Below are 14,690 nucleotides of genomic sequence, written 5' to 3'. Positions count from 1 at the left end.
CTTGTTTTCACGAGGTGAAATTTAGTTTTTGACTATCTAACGCAGCCTTTTTTTCATATGATGTAAACGATGTCTCATGAAAAACGATAACAATTTTGGACTTACAGTAAAATTCTCTCCAACGCGCGGATTTAGTTTGCTGCTTTCTAGGCATTGCATTTACCCCCTTTCCCCTGTGATTTGCCATTTTTTGTTCGTTAGAACATGGATCGTTTTGCTTCGTTTTACTGCTCGAAAGGCCTACAAAGAATCTGGCCATCGCAGACTTTTTGAGCTGTAAAAATGTGTTTGGAACAGAGAACTTCCCATGGCAACATGACCAGAGCTCCAGGGCAAGCGAGAAAACGTTCCTGACAATTACTTGAGCTGTAAAGTCTGGTATCAATATTTATGGTGAAGGATTGGTACACGAAATATGAATTCAATGAGTGAACAAGTCTCCGATACCAATTTTGTTCTTAAAAAGCATATACTTTTACAAAATACAAAAACAACCCTCAACTTCGGTAGGAAAAGACCATGCACCCACGTTCCCGATACTCAGTGAAGCCGTACTGAATTCACAATTGTTGCAAGACTTCCCCATTGTAAGATCTGGAGCTCTCCTAATTTGAAACATGAATCAAGACTAAACTTGTTGGCTGATGTTTGGGTCGAGACCCAAAGAGTGGTCTAATGGTTCAGGGAATATCTCGTTCGACCCAGCTCTCCTTCTCGAGAGTTCACTACGTACACTACCTTGAGAGCCTCCATTCTCTGGCTGCTTTGATGCACCTTTATACACATGCTCCTCTCTTAGTGACCCTGGAAAGATGATCGTTTCAGAGAGATTGTGACGCCAACTGCCAAAGAATGCCGTATTCCATGAACTGTGCGAAGAATTTCTCGACCTTAACGACCCATTCAATGTATCGTCCCTCACAACCTTTAGGGGATTTTCAAGAGCTTTCAAGATGTATCTCATCAACGGCCTCTTAGAAGGCTTTGGATTGAGGCAGGACTTTGCTACAATTGCCATGGCCCACACCTCTTCGAGTAGATCTTCATCAAGAATAAGGGAGGAATCTACTACTTTGCTCATGGATTCTTTATCGTAGATGTTGATCAGTGGTAATGCCCACTCTAGCCATGCATCTGCAGAAGTATCACTGGAACTACTAGTGCCTATTTTTCCAGTTACAAGCTCCAATAGCACTTTCCCAAAACAGTAGACATCATAAGAACATGTTGGCACCGGAGCACCTGCAGCCACAATCATCACCTTGACTTTAAAAGATACAAACATAACTAATGCATGAAACGTAAATTTACATTTTTAGACGGGTTCAAACAAACACTCCTGTGAATATGAGACGAAGGAGAGCACACATTTGTATCTAGTAAAGATGGTTGTAAATTGATATGTGAATTTCTACTCACCTGGATCGGCCTGGTCTGGCGTTCTGCAAGAAAAAAAAAACGAAAACATTAGATTTAGAAGTATCCCCAAACACAGTTCCTGACAAAGATGAAAAAAAGAGTAGATTGCATTTCACACACCTCATTCCACACAACTCTTGCTCCCTCAGGAGTCCAACATTTCTTAGTAATTTTCCGGTGGAGACAGGCGAAGTATATAGCCTCCCATATTAGATATGACATTTCCTTCAACTAGGGGGTAGATTTTAGAGGCATTTTGCTGTCTGGCATACTGCAAGCCAAGAGTAAGGGTGTCCACTACTATTCATTTGAGATTTTGAGTGGCTCACTCTCCTTGGGTCTTTTTCACTCTTACATGAGATGTGCCTTAGCGCTGATATTGCCTCCCTCAACATCAGACGAGTATGGATCATTAGCACTGCTGCGATGCCATCAGAAAATTCCAGCTCTAAACAGTGATGTTTTCGATGCCTAGACAACCTCCCCCCAAAGTCAAGACCACATGACCACCCAGTTTCCAGTTAGCTTTTTTGCCTCCTAACCACAATGCCATATGCTCATTAATCAAATCTTCCAAACTGTCCCCATCAGAAAAATTGTAAGCATGTGTCCTACTCCCCGGCCATAGCATATAACAACGTCTTTGACTTGTTGACCTAGAGGTCATAGCTCATTGACCATACGGACATAGCTGTTAATACATCAAAAGCATTGGGACACTCTAGTGAAGTAAAGCAACGGCAATGATGAAATGGAGGGCATTGTGGACGAGTGCCTGTGTTACTACAATGGTAGACAACATCAAGAGGTGAATATCCCAGGGTATGAATTCCTTTTGAGCATATACCTAGATCAGTACAGGAACAAGCCCAAACTCATCCTCTAAAAACACAACATAGTGCAGTTTCAATCTCATGATAGTCACTCATAAGGTTGAAAACCATAAACTCCATCACGCATAGTAGGGACTAGCTACTATGACATCCCCACTGACGTCATCAACGCCCAACAGTGGGTGTATAAACATATGCTCTCACACATAAAAACGAGCTCCAAGAAAATGAAACAAAGGCTGCGGCACCCAGACAGAGCAATGTAAAAGTGCAGGGCATGGAAGGCTCATGGACGAGTAGAACAGCGAAGAAAATAATGTAGAAGGACGAGCGCTCTATACGAAGGAATAGAGTGGCACCACCCAACCGCCCATGAAGCCAAGAGGAACAGCGGAGATCACGGCAAAACAACAAAGTGACACATGTCGGATGAAGAAGGCAAAACAAAAATATGACCAACTGCAATGCAATAGCCCGAACTTGAACCCCTAACCTCCTCTTCACATTCCAAGTCTCTAACCACTCCCATGACGTTGGTGGAGAAAGGTTAATCTTGTATTTAATCTCTGTTTACAGCAAGCTGTAGGGCAAGGCTGAAGCACCCAACGAATGGTCTACACATGGGGCAGAGAGGAAGAGGAGCCAAGGATCAAAACCTCTCAATGTATGCATTGCATGACGGAAACAATTATACCATATGCACACACGAAACACGAAACCACATGAAGTGCACACTTCCATGGCATTGAATGTACCCAATTCGTCATCATGAACCCACCACAAGCACGAAATGAGGTAGTCGGCACAAAGGAGCTGCAGGCTTTGAGGAGTGCGGCCTCCAAAGAAAAAACAAGACACCTAGAAGCACCAACACGATGTAAGTCTGACTCAGCGAGACCGAGAATGGGCGGTAGCAAGGACATTAACAAAAAGTGACTTCACAAAAACAGGGTCTTGAAAGAGAGCGCAAATGGGGTCCATGAGGACATGGACGATTTCAAAAGGGAGGGGGATAAATGTTAACATGACTGAGATAGGATGTCCAAATACACTCATCACATAGAGGGATATTTCTTGCAAAACCCCACGACATATAACTCTTTGCCTATGATTCAAAGTCGCTTGAGGGTATGGAGACAGTTTTGCCCAGGCTTATCTCATACAAGGCCTTTGAACAAGCAGGAAATTGAGCAGCGACCACACATGTTGGTCCGAGGTACAAAGGGCGACGTTAGGGCCATGTAAACACATTGGATAGGTACCATGGCATAGTGAGTAATCAGATCCCTATGCTCTTGGAGCAAGACTCTAGTGGCTAAACCTAGATGAAAGGCTCAATAACCTCTCATGCTTGAGAGGAGCTAATCACTACTGTTAGAGAATGGAACTCTCACACAGAGGGTATCGCGCAACGGAAGACTGATAGTTAGCAAAAGAATTACACGTGAAAGTGTTTCACTATGGGATCAATGCTTCATCAAGTGTGTGTACTTCACAACATCCATGTGTATGTGCACACTAGCAAATAGACTGTGCTCAGAAACAAATATAGAAGCAACACTTTACATTTCCGTCCATCCGCAGTTCGCACAAGATACAATACCAAAAGGTTCTCCTACTAAATGCCTAGCACCTCTAGATCTTTGAGCCCGCATGCTCCACTGAGCGTATGTAGACTCTCTGTCCAAAGGATCTCAGCACCTTGCTGCCCTAGAAGACAACCTAGGTCCCAACCTCTCCTGAGCTAAGTCAGCACCTCCTCTGACCCTTCTCCTCCTCCTCCCTGGCCCAAGAAGAAGTCTTCTACTGCTCCTTTCTGCTCACTTGGTGGCTGATCTGCTAGATGAATAACTGAAGCACAAAAGGCCTCCTGTTATAGGGCCCAAGGCCCCTCACATAGAACCGACCCAGCAGCCCTAAATGGGTCGACTGCTACTCAGCTTCATTGCCTCCCCCACCGACCTGGGGATCCTAAAAAACAGCGCAGTCAGCCCTGTTTTCCATGTGGGGCCCAGCCACTTGGCTTGCAAGCCTAGTTGGCTGGCTCCAACCAGTGCCATGCTCTCACTAAGATAGGGTTTACTAGCATTAGCACCGCTATTGAGGTTGATGTGTCTGGAGTAGCCTGAGGTATCAGCTCTGTCCCCACAGCTTCCTCAACACCAAGTGGCTCCGGAAATTCATTTTCCACAACGGGTAGTTGGTCCCGTCGAGCTTTCCTGTCTCACCAAATATTCGCCATGATAATGAACTGAAAGAGGAAAAGGGTTTAGAGTCTCGTACACCTGTCTGAACCTGAGCCTCCCACCTGGGTACAGTCCTTCAAGCGTCTACCTGAACCTAAGCCTCCCGTTTGGGCAATGGGTACAATCCTTGAGACACCAAATCTAATTCGTTCGAGCAATGAATTAAGGTCGTCCTTTAGTAAGGTCATTGCCTTCAAGCCCCACTTCTTGAGAACTTTTGTCAGGGCTCTGATACCATGTTAGCAAATGAAATCCCGAGAGAGGGTATACCGCAGCATAAGACTGATGGATAGTTCAGAAATTACATGCGAAAGTGTTTCACTATGGAATCAAGCTTCATAACCATGTGTATACTTCAGAACATTCATGTGTATGTGCAGACTAGCAAATAGACTGTGCTCAGAAACAAATATAGAAGCAACACTTTATGTTTCCCACGAACTGGACAAGGTACAGTACCATAAGGTTCTCCTACTAAATGCCTAGCACCTTTAGATCTCTATGTAGACTCTGTGCCCAAAGGATCTCAGCACCTTGCTACACTGGAAGACAGCCTAGGTTCCAACCCGTCCTGAGCTACCCTTCTTCTCCTCCTGCATGTAGGCCCAAGAAGAAGTCTTCTGCTGCTTCTTTCTGCTCACCAAGTGGCTGATCTGCTGGATGAATAACTGAGGCACAAAGGCCTCCTTTTATAGGGCCCAAGGCCCCTCGCGTAGAACCGACCCAGCAGCCCTAAATGGGCCGACTGCTGGTTGGCTTCATTGCCTCCCCCACCAACCTGGCAGTCCTAAAAAACAGGGCATTCAGCCCTCCTTTCCATGTGGGGCCAGCCCACTTGGCCTGCAATAAACCAGGCCTGGTTGGCTAGCTCCAAGCAGCCCCATGCTCGCACGCGCACACACACACACACATAGGTGCATGCTCTCTCTCTCTCTCTCTCTCTCTCTCTCTCTCTCTTTAAAATGTCTCAAACCTTAGGTCTTGGTGTTTTGAATTTTTCTCGATAGCTACCTTTTGGTAAAACATGTCTTTTAAAGGATTGAATAATCATCTCGAGGCCATGAGGGATGCTTCAATAGCTTCAGAGGCGATTCTGTCAAATTCCTCCTACCATGAGAGGGATGATTTACTAAAGAGATGGATATTAATAAGATCTGTGTGACATCTAGCCTTAACGAGCAAATGCAATAGCATAGAACTTTAAGACTCAAAGAAACATAGAGTAAAATTTTGAGATCTAGAGCTTGGTAGAAAGCACAAGCTATGCCTTGCTTTATTCACTAATCATGCACCTATCTACATGTGGCAATGGTTGGTTTTAAGATATATGATTAGTTGGTTATGGAGTTGATATATGATGGGATGTCCTTTTGAACAGTGGCTTCATACACCATTTTGAGCATCTAGTTAGCTCTCCATGCACCCTATGCTCATTGGTCAAATTTCTAGCTGTCATACCCCATTTCTAACGAGTTGTTGCCTCTTCCAGTAGCCGACCTGCACTCCCCACCATGATTGCACCACCTGCAGGCCCTGTTGCAGGCCATACACCTAACCCCAGACCCCCGCCACATAGGTGCCTTTACCCCGGGATAACCCAGCCCTGTTGCGCTCTATCCAAGGCCTTGCAGGCTCTCAGCCTGCCCACATACCTCTCCATGCAAGCGCCTTTCACCCTGGTATTCCTGACAATGCTGTGCTGCACCAGATTTGCCTCCTCCAGGCCAGATCCATGCCACAAGGACTCGCCATCTGCTCTGTCCATCAGCTCCATCTTGTCTCCAGGTATGTCTCTTTTCTTTGTCTGATCCCTTCCCCCATGGCAGCCATAATACTGCCCATGTGGCCATCTCTCAGAACCCAGGTTCATCCCCATATACAGGCTCACAGACGGGGAGATGACCTCTTAATTTCCAACAACTACATCACCAGGATTGACGCAGTAATTCCAGAAACTAGGTGGAGGGATTGGGTACTCCAAGGGGTGATCGGATCCCCCAACCTAGGAGGTCAATTGTCTCGAGCAAGGGTTCCCTAGTGAGGGCTACCGTAATCTTCTAAAGTCCTTCAATTTCTTGGACAGAGGATACTTCGACCAAAGCCTCACTTCCAGCATCAATTGCATGCAATGGATGTATTCCTGGAGATGCCCCAAGAAAGGGTAAGATTTGGGTTGATTAGCTAAACTTATTAGTCTTTGCAACAATCCGACCTAGGATGTAGTTGTGGGAGATATGCCCATTTCGCAAGATAAATTGGGGCCAATGGAGGGGTTCAAGCCAGAGGAAGCTCCTTAGCCAAATCTTGTGCCCTTTTTTCTCTCATACCACGCACATTGGCTGCCCTAGACAGACAACAACAGGTTCCATCGCTCTCCTCTGCAAATTCTGAACACAACTTTGATTTAGCCCAAGTCCATAGATATCATATGTCTTTCATTGTTGGCACATGGAGGATTTCCCATAGGACCTTCAACGAGAGGCCTTAGCTACAACAATGGTTCCGATCACTCTCCTCTACAAATTACTTTGATTTAGCCCAAGTCCATAGATATCATATTTCTTTTAGTTGACGGCACATGGAGGATTTCCCATAGGCCCATAGGCCCTAGGCTAGAGCACAAGGGCAGAGATGGCACATGCCATTGCCTTGAAATCCTTTCAAGCATCTATCCATTAATATGTTGCACACATCACGCATCATAGAGGGAATTGAGGCCACGGGAGGCTCCCTTGTCAATGAGGAGGAACTATGATAGGGGTCACACCAATGACCAATCAGACATCACTCCCCTCCCCCTGCCCCCCCCTTCCCTCTAATTTTGGTTTATACATGGCCAAGATACTTCAGAATCCTTGAAACCCCAAACCAAAGCATATGCTTCTATCTTTGTCCCTCTTCTTGAAACTAATAGATTCATGGCATTGGAGATAACAAAGATGTGTAGGTGTAGGTGTAGGTGTATGTGTGTGTATGTATCCGTGTCCATGTGGGTGTGGGTGTGGGTGTGGGTGTGGGTGTGGGTGTGTGCGCACACAAACGCACACATACAGGCTAGCTCCCCTCTGAGCACAAGTACCTTCTCATTTAAACAAGATTCTCGCATATAGATGATTAGCAGCAAAATCAGTACTTCCTATGGAGGTCATCAGTGTATGTGAGTGGGTGCAGAAGAGAGACTAGAATTACTCAGCATATTATAATCACAAAGAGGATATGCAAGCAGAAGACACGAATTTAAGTTGACCTGCGAAATAGGCATGCCATTACTCCATGATGTGCCTCTCCTTCAGCTATGCAAGCTTTGCTCAAGCTTCCCAATCTCACCTCAAACTTATCGTCAAGAAGTATGCTGCTTGCTTGAACGTCCCTGTAGAATTGCAGAAATGAACAAGGACAATTTTGCAAATTAGTTGATTTCCAAGTTTAAAAAACTGCATTCTTGATCCAAACAAACAAAGAGAAGGTAATCCAGAATATATATGCTTAGCGGACCTGCAGAACCTTGGAGAAAATATGTGCAAGTTTGTGGTATGGCAATATCAGTCAGAAGCAAGCCCCACGTGAAAATGTTCCTACACTGGTGGAGAGCATGCTGGTGGCACACCGGAATGATGACATTTTTCCAACAATGGCATGTAAGCTGATGAGCTTAACTGAGAAAACTTTGCATCCTCTGCTTTAAAAAGGTCACGATGCACAATGTTGTGCCTAGGTCACATACCGTCACTGGGGCAGATAGAACAATTACCTATACTTAATGAAGAACAATTACCTATACTTAATGAACGCAGGGTCAGCCACAGAAGATGCATGTCGCTGTATGCCTTGCTAAAGGTGCTCTCAATGTTTTACTGAGAAAAACTTGCACACACAAGAACTATGATAGGAGGTATGATGAGCACCACTATTTTTTGAAGATAATAGGGTGATTCCTAGCATAGGTTGCATGCTAAAGAAATAGTGGATCCAACGAGATAAATGCAATTCATAGAGAAAGTAAAAACCTGTCTTTGCAGGTCTACTCATCTACCAAAGTGCCTATGTTGACATTGGTCTGCAGAAGAGTTTGATCTGCAACGCAGGTAAGTGCTTGAGCTTGTTCTAAAAAAGCCTATTAAATAAAAGAGTGCAGCTACTATTGGGGCAGATCTAATAGAATGGCAAGCTAATTAACAGACTGTGTAGTCTGGTTTTAAAGTCATATACCTACATGAATCCAGGAACATTCCCAAACTCATCCTCTAAAAACACAACATAGTGCAGTTTCAATCTCACTATAGTCACTCATAAGATTGAAAACCATAAACTCCATCACGCATAGCAGGGACTAGCTACTATGACAAAGAATTTCCACCAAAATACCTGTGAACAATAGGAGGACAGCATTCGTGATGTAAATACATCAAACCCTCAGCAGCTCCTATTGCAATTTTCAACCGTGTTATCCAATCTAATGACTGCAAAGCGTCTTCATTGGGGCTTGCACTCGCTTTTCCCTGCAATGCATGTGCAAGATCACCATTTGGCATGTATTTGTATATAAGGAACTTTTGCTCTTCCAGTTCCAAGCAGTGGCCCAAGAGTGGAACTAATCTTGTGTGAGAGGCCTTCTCAAACAAATCCATTTCAGTGGGAAATGCATCCCTTTTTGAATCGTTAAGTTCTATTTTCTTGACTACAACAGGTACTCCTCCTAGCAGTCCCGTGTACAAGTCTCCAGAGTGTCCAGCTTTGAGTAGATTTGAGGCATTGAACTCATCTGTTGCTCGCCTTACTTGTGCGTATGAAAACTTTTCTCCAAGGCAGAGTGAGGTCATGTTGGCAATATAATGAGAATTTAGTTTTCCTGAAATCGTAATTTCTGACCCATATGATTCCATAAATAAGTGCTTCTTTGCAAGAAATACAAGCAGAACGATGATGAGCACCAACCCTAGGCCACCAAAAACTCCACCTAGTAGAGCAGCCAACGGTTTGCTACTCATAAGAGCACCTTCAACTGCTGGGTGCCAGTTTTGGGAAGGAGGAAAAGCAGCTGTCCCTTGGAAAGCGAGTCCTCTCTTAGAATAAAATTCCATGCAGATGTCGTATGGGCGCTGATTCAAGGCTTCTGAGAAACAGTTTTCCTGTATCAAAGCCCCACTGTGAACAAGGCCAGATATCTTGCCACTGAAGAAATTGTACGAAAAATCGAACCCGTTCACGCTAAAGAGGTTTTTTATCTGAGTTGGAAGGGGGCCATAGAATGAGTTATGAGACACAGAAAACACTTTCATCTGGGACAGACTAGACAGCTCCTCTGGCAAGATTCCTGTCAAATTGTTAGAGGACAGATTTAGGCTTGATAAATTCCGAAGAGACCCAAGGGGTGGAAGTTTTCCTGTCAACAGATTATGATTCAGTAAGAGCACCTCAAGTCCTGTGCAAAAGGTCATTTGAACAGGTATAGAGCCTGACAATGAGTTATAGGACAAAATCAAATCGTTTAAAGATGTCAAGTTTCCCAACTCAGGCGGAATCCAGCCAGAAAGAACATTATACCCAAGGTGCAGGACCCTTAGATAAGAAAGGTTTCCCAATGCTCCGGGAATAGATCCGTTAAGGTGATTGTTGGCCAGATCCAATCCTTGCAGCTGTGTAAGGCCTCCCAAACCTGATGGAATTTGTCCGTTCAGATGATTAGCAGAGAGATTCAATGTCTTGAGGTTTTGAAGTTGACCCACAATGATAGGTATTTCTCCGGTTATTCCATTCGAGGATAAATCCAGAACGGTTAGATTGCTAAGATCAGCTAGTCTGGAAGGAATTCCTCCAGTGATATTGTTCTGCGCCAGGATAAAGACCTGTAGGTTGGACAATTGTCCAAAAGATGATGGGATTGGACCGTTTAAGAAGGTAGCAGTGAAGTCTAGAAGTTCAAGTTTCTGGAGAAGACCAAGCCAATCAGGTAATTGCCCGGGCAAGGGAAATCCCGACGCGTTGAGAGTGCGTAAGAATGGAAGAGCTCGGAGGGCATCCAGCGCAAAGGAGGGCTTTGAGGCTCGCTTCACGGTTCGTCTGAGCCCCGAAAGCTGAATGCCAGTGACGTGCCCCTTCTCGCACTGGACGCCAGTCCATGCAAGGCAAGGATCAGCATCTCGGGGCCAGTAGCGGCTGCGAATGCCGAGGTCTGTGCGCAGCTGAAGCAAGGCAGCTGCCTGCGAATGGTTGAGACTGGTGGGATTGAAGAAGTGGGCGATAGGCTGAGCCTGAAAAGATGATGAGGAGAGTATCAGGACAGCGAGGGCCGTCAGCAACAACCGCAGGAGCAGCGTTGCCCATCCCATATCCTGCATTGTCGAGTTCCCAGACATCCACCTTTCGTCGTCTTCTTCCTCTACAGCTACGACCTTGCACTCTTATCCTCCTGCTGCTGCTGCTGAATCGTGCATAGGAGCCTCCTCGCAATCTATTGGCAGTTGCCCACCAGTTGCTCTCTGAGAATTCTCACCGCAAGCACCGAGATGACCATCCATACCTGGTGGCCCGTTGCCACGCCTTGCCCTCCTTCAGCTTCAGATGAAAAGCCACAAGTCTCCTCTGTGGAGCTTTTGAGCTTGCAGCCTGAAATTCGCCGACATTGCATTAAAAATCTGACTGCGAACAAGATACGCACCCGCTTGTGTGCAGAGGTATGGAGGTGCCGTTCCAAGTAACGGCAATATCTGAGATTTCCTCATGCAACGAGTGAGCTCTTGCGAGCTCCCAATCAGCCCCTCTTCGCGATTACATCCCTCCCGCACTCTTTCTCTCCTGTCTTACACTCACGCATGCTCTACTCCTCTCAACGGCTCCAGAAGACAGTGAGTGATCCCCGTGACTAATCCTCCCCGCTCCTCCAGGGCAGCATACTTGCAAAGTGATCTCTCCCAGAATTCTGTCATGTCGTGGAACGCTTGCATGAAGTGTATATTGTATGTCTACGTTTGCTGTACAGTGGGAGCCAGAAGATTGGCGCCGATGCTACTCGATGTTGCTAGATTTCCAGGCCTGCGTCCCGCACTCTGCTGTGAGCTCGATGTTGGTATTTATCCCACCAGCCTTCCGCACTTGCGTGCTGCTGCAGCAATGCTCTGCGGGGCATGCTGGGAGCACCCTTCCTCGCTAAGCTTTCAAGTGTGATTGCTACCTCTCAAGATATGGAGATCAACTACGAAGTGGAGAGACGTAAGTATAGCTTGCAACAACTCCACGAAGTTGAAGTGGTACATCAACGTGCCTTGAGTATGGACTCCTTGATCCCCCATGTTCTACGTCTGTGTGTCGTCCAGAGCAGGACTGTGGAGGCGGGAGAGAGAGAGCGAGGTAGGGAAGATGGCATTGAATTTGGGCAGCAGGCATTGAATGCAATCCACAAGCCTAGAACCGTGCAAAGTTTATATATGCATAGTAGCAGTAATAGTAGGTATCATGGAGTTTACGTGAGGGCTTAGCGTTTGCTTTGATGAGTACACCTACCTTTACCTTCTTCAATATTAACACATTCCCTTCTTCTCCATTTTGAATTTTTATTTTTGGCCTGCCTTTCGGTAATCTATAATCTATAACTATCATTTTGGGGGGAAATTTCGTTGTAATTTTCGTGTCAAATTATGTTTTTATATTTTTTGTGATTGGCTCCTGCCGTGTTCCCGCGCTACCCATTTGCATGGTGCCCTGGTGTTTTTTTGCTTGCATGTTCCCGTGCCACCCATTTGCATGGCAAGCCCAAGAAAACCACAAATTCTCCATACGTCTCAGCGGCCCATACGCAACTCCTCCCACATGCAAGCTCAGTAGATTATATTGAGTTTCTCTTGCATGCGAGCCTCCATCTTCTGTCCTACAATGCACATATACCACTGCCAGTAGCCACCGTCCTACCTGCAAAATGGGACCGTAGTTTGTTGTGTTGGTGGACGTAAATCTGTTGTGATTGGTGTGGTGCTCTTTCGACGTTGATAGAGGAGAGATGGGCCTTTCTTGCTGTGATTTTGGCGCATGTTTGCATCCAGTCTCTTCAATTGCTGCCCCGATTCAGAGTTGCACTGCTAGTGATTTGATGATGCAGGCGTGTTGTGATTTGGTGCTATGTGTTGCCTTCATCGACTGCCTTCATTTGGGAAGCAGGCGTGTTGTTGTGATTTGGTGCTATGTGTTGCCTTCATCGGCTGCCTTCATTTGGGAAAGAAGGTTGGTGGCTTCCTTGCTGTGGACGCATGCAGCTGGATTCTTTAAAAAGGTATCTCTTCCTAGACCTCTGCACTTGCATTATTTGTTGTTGTGTTGTTTGATTCCTCCGTTCTTCTGCTCTCGTCTTTTGTTGTTGTTCGCCCATCGTCAATGGCGTCTTCGAATCACTCCATTGAAATCGAAAGCCCCGCGTTCAGGAAGGCTTCGTTCTGTTGCCGTTTTGTCTTCTAAGTCAAATATTTTCTTAATCTTCCATTTGAACTTTCTACTTCTTTGTTGCTTCATCGTTCATCCGATTTGTGGGCTTACACTGGTTGTAGGTTATTTCTCATTTGCAGAACTCGTGAATACTTGTGCTAAAGATTTTGATAAGTATGGTGATGAGGCTACCTCTACATGCAGAGGTTTGCAGTTTTTGGGTTCATCTTTGAACTTTTCCTTTAGTTTCATAGCAGTCACTATAAGTTATAACTTTGTTTCTTTGTGACAGGGATCTCTTCTCCACATACTGGTCCATTGATGGATGTTTCTTCTGGTCTTCGTAGTCATGCCCGATCTGCTCATGGAAAGATGGTTATATCTTGTGAGAGTGCTCTCAATGGAAGCAAGAACAGAAGAGGGAGAGAGAGAAACAGAGAGCCACACAAGTTTTAGTGGGTGCAGAACCACTCTAATCTTCTTTTTCATTCATTTATATATGTGTTTGAGTATTGTACATAACCGGGGTAAAGGCACAGTGACCTTTAACCCCCACAACCTCCCACTTAAAGGACAATGTGCCTTTAAGGGAGAACAACCAGTGAGCATACTATCCAATGCCCATCAATACACGACAATACTTAAACCGCTGACTAGGTAGACTCTTCGTCAGCATATCTGCAGGGTTATCATCTGTATGAACCTTGACAAGCTCTATGCGCTTGTCCTCAAGTACCTCCCTGATGAAATGATACCTGACCTCAATGTGTTTGGTCTTTGCATGAAAGACCGGATTCTGTGCTAGCTGAATAGCACTCATGGAATCACTATGCAATGTCGGTACACCTGTATGAATCCCCAAATCTCCCACTAGCCGATCAAGCCATATAGCCTCCTTGCAACCCTCTGTGGCTGCAACATACTCAGCCTTTGTGGTAGACAAAGCAATGCACTTCTGTGCGCGAGACATCCACGACACTGCACCACCTGCAAAGATGAACACATAACCAGAAGTGGATCTCCTACTATCCACATGCCCTGCATAGTCTGAATCTGTGTACCCAAGTACACGCATGTCTCCTCTACCAAAGCAGATGCACATCTCCTTGGTACCCTTCATGTACCTCATGATGCACTTAACTGCCTCCCAATGCCTCTTTCCTGGATTAGCCATATACCGGCTAACAACTCCCACTGCAAATGCAATGTCTGGTCTAGTAGCTATCATAGCATACATAAGACTCCCAACTGCTGATGCATAAGGAACCTTGGCCATCATGGCCCTTTCCTCATCTGATTTGGGACTATCTGTATGACTCAGTTTCACATATGGAGGCAATGGAGTACTCACTGCCTTCCCCCCCTCCATATTGAAACGCTGCAATACTTTTGTAACATACTCTTTTTGTGAAAGCCAAAGGAGTTCCTTACTCCGATCACGCGTGATGCGCATACCAAGAATATGACCTGCAAGTCCCAAATCCTTCATATCAAAGGCCTCATGCAACTTGGCCTTTAATGCAGCTAGCTCATAAGTATTCTTGCTAGCCAATAGCATATCATCCACATATAGTGCCAAGATTATCAGGCTATTATCCTTAGCCCTTTTAGTGTAGAGGCAGTGATCAATTTCACTCCTTCTAAAACCCTGGGACCAAATGAAAGCATCAAACTTCCGATACCATTCTCTAGGCGCTTGCTTAAGACCATAGAGACTCTTCTTTAGCTTGCAAACTAAATGCTCTTTGCCCTTTTCTTCAAAGCCTTCCGGCTGCACCAT

At 45.4% G+C, this 14,690-nt stretch overlaps 1 protein-coding gene across 1 annotated transcript; it reads right to left on the bottom strand.

The window, feature by feature from the left end:
* Positions 1–424: 424 nt before the first annotated feature.
* LOC147880974 (putative LRR receptor-like serine/threonine-protein kinase At2g16250) lies at positions 425–11,865 on the bottom strand. Its single transcript, XM_087369982.1, has 4 exons — positions 8,864–11,865; positions 7,746–7,868; positions 1,420–1,442; positions 425–1,242 (listed from the first exon to the last, which is right to left on the bottom strand). The coding sequence occupies exons 1-4, from the start codon at positions 10,852–10,854 to the stop codon at positions 629–631; spliced, it is 2,751 nt and encodes a 916-aa protein (XP_087226108.1). The 5' UTR covers positions 10,855–11,865; the 3' UTR covers positions 425–628.
* Positions 11,866–14,690: the final 2,825 nt, after the last annotated feature.

The sequence above is a fragment of the Dipteris shenzhenensis genome, chromosome 31 (assembly GCF_047967505.1).
Source record: "Dipteris shenzhenensis isolate YYH24624 ecotype China chromosome 31, Dip_SZ_1.0, whole genome shotgun sequence".
Classification (NCBI taxonomy): Eukaryota; Viridiplantae; Streptophyta; class Polypodiopsida; order Gleicheniales; family Dipteridaceae; genus Dipteris; species Dipteris shenzhenensis.
This window is presented reverse-complemented; position numbering and strand designations above follow the sequence as displayed.

Coding starts and splice junctions, on each gene's coding strand:
- LOC147880974 (XM_087369982.1), bottom strand. CDS start 10,854: ATGTCTGGGAACTCGACAATGCAGGATATGGGATGGGCAACGCTGCTC. Junction 7,869..8,863: donor TGTCCTCCTATTGTTCACAG/GTATTTTGGTGG, acceptor GCAATTCTACAG/GGACGTTCAAGCAAGCAGCA. Junction 1,443..7,745: donor ATGGCATGCCTATTTCGCAG/GTCAACTTAAAT, acceptor TTTTTCTTGCAG/AACGCCAGACCAGGCCGATC.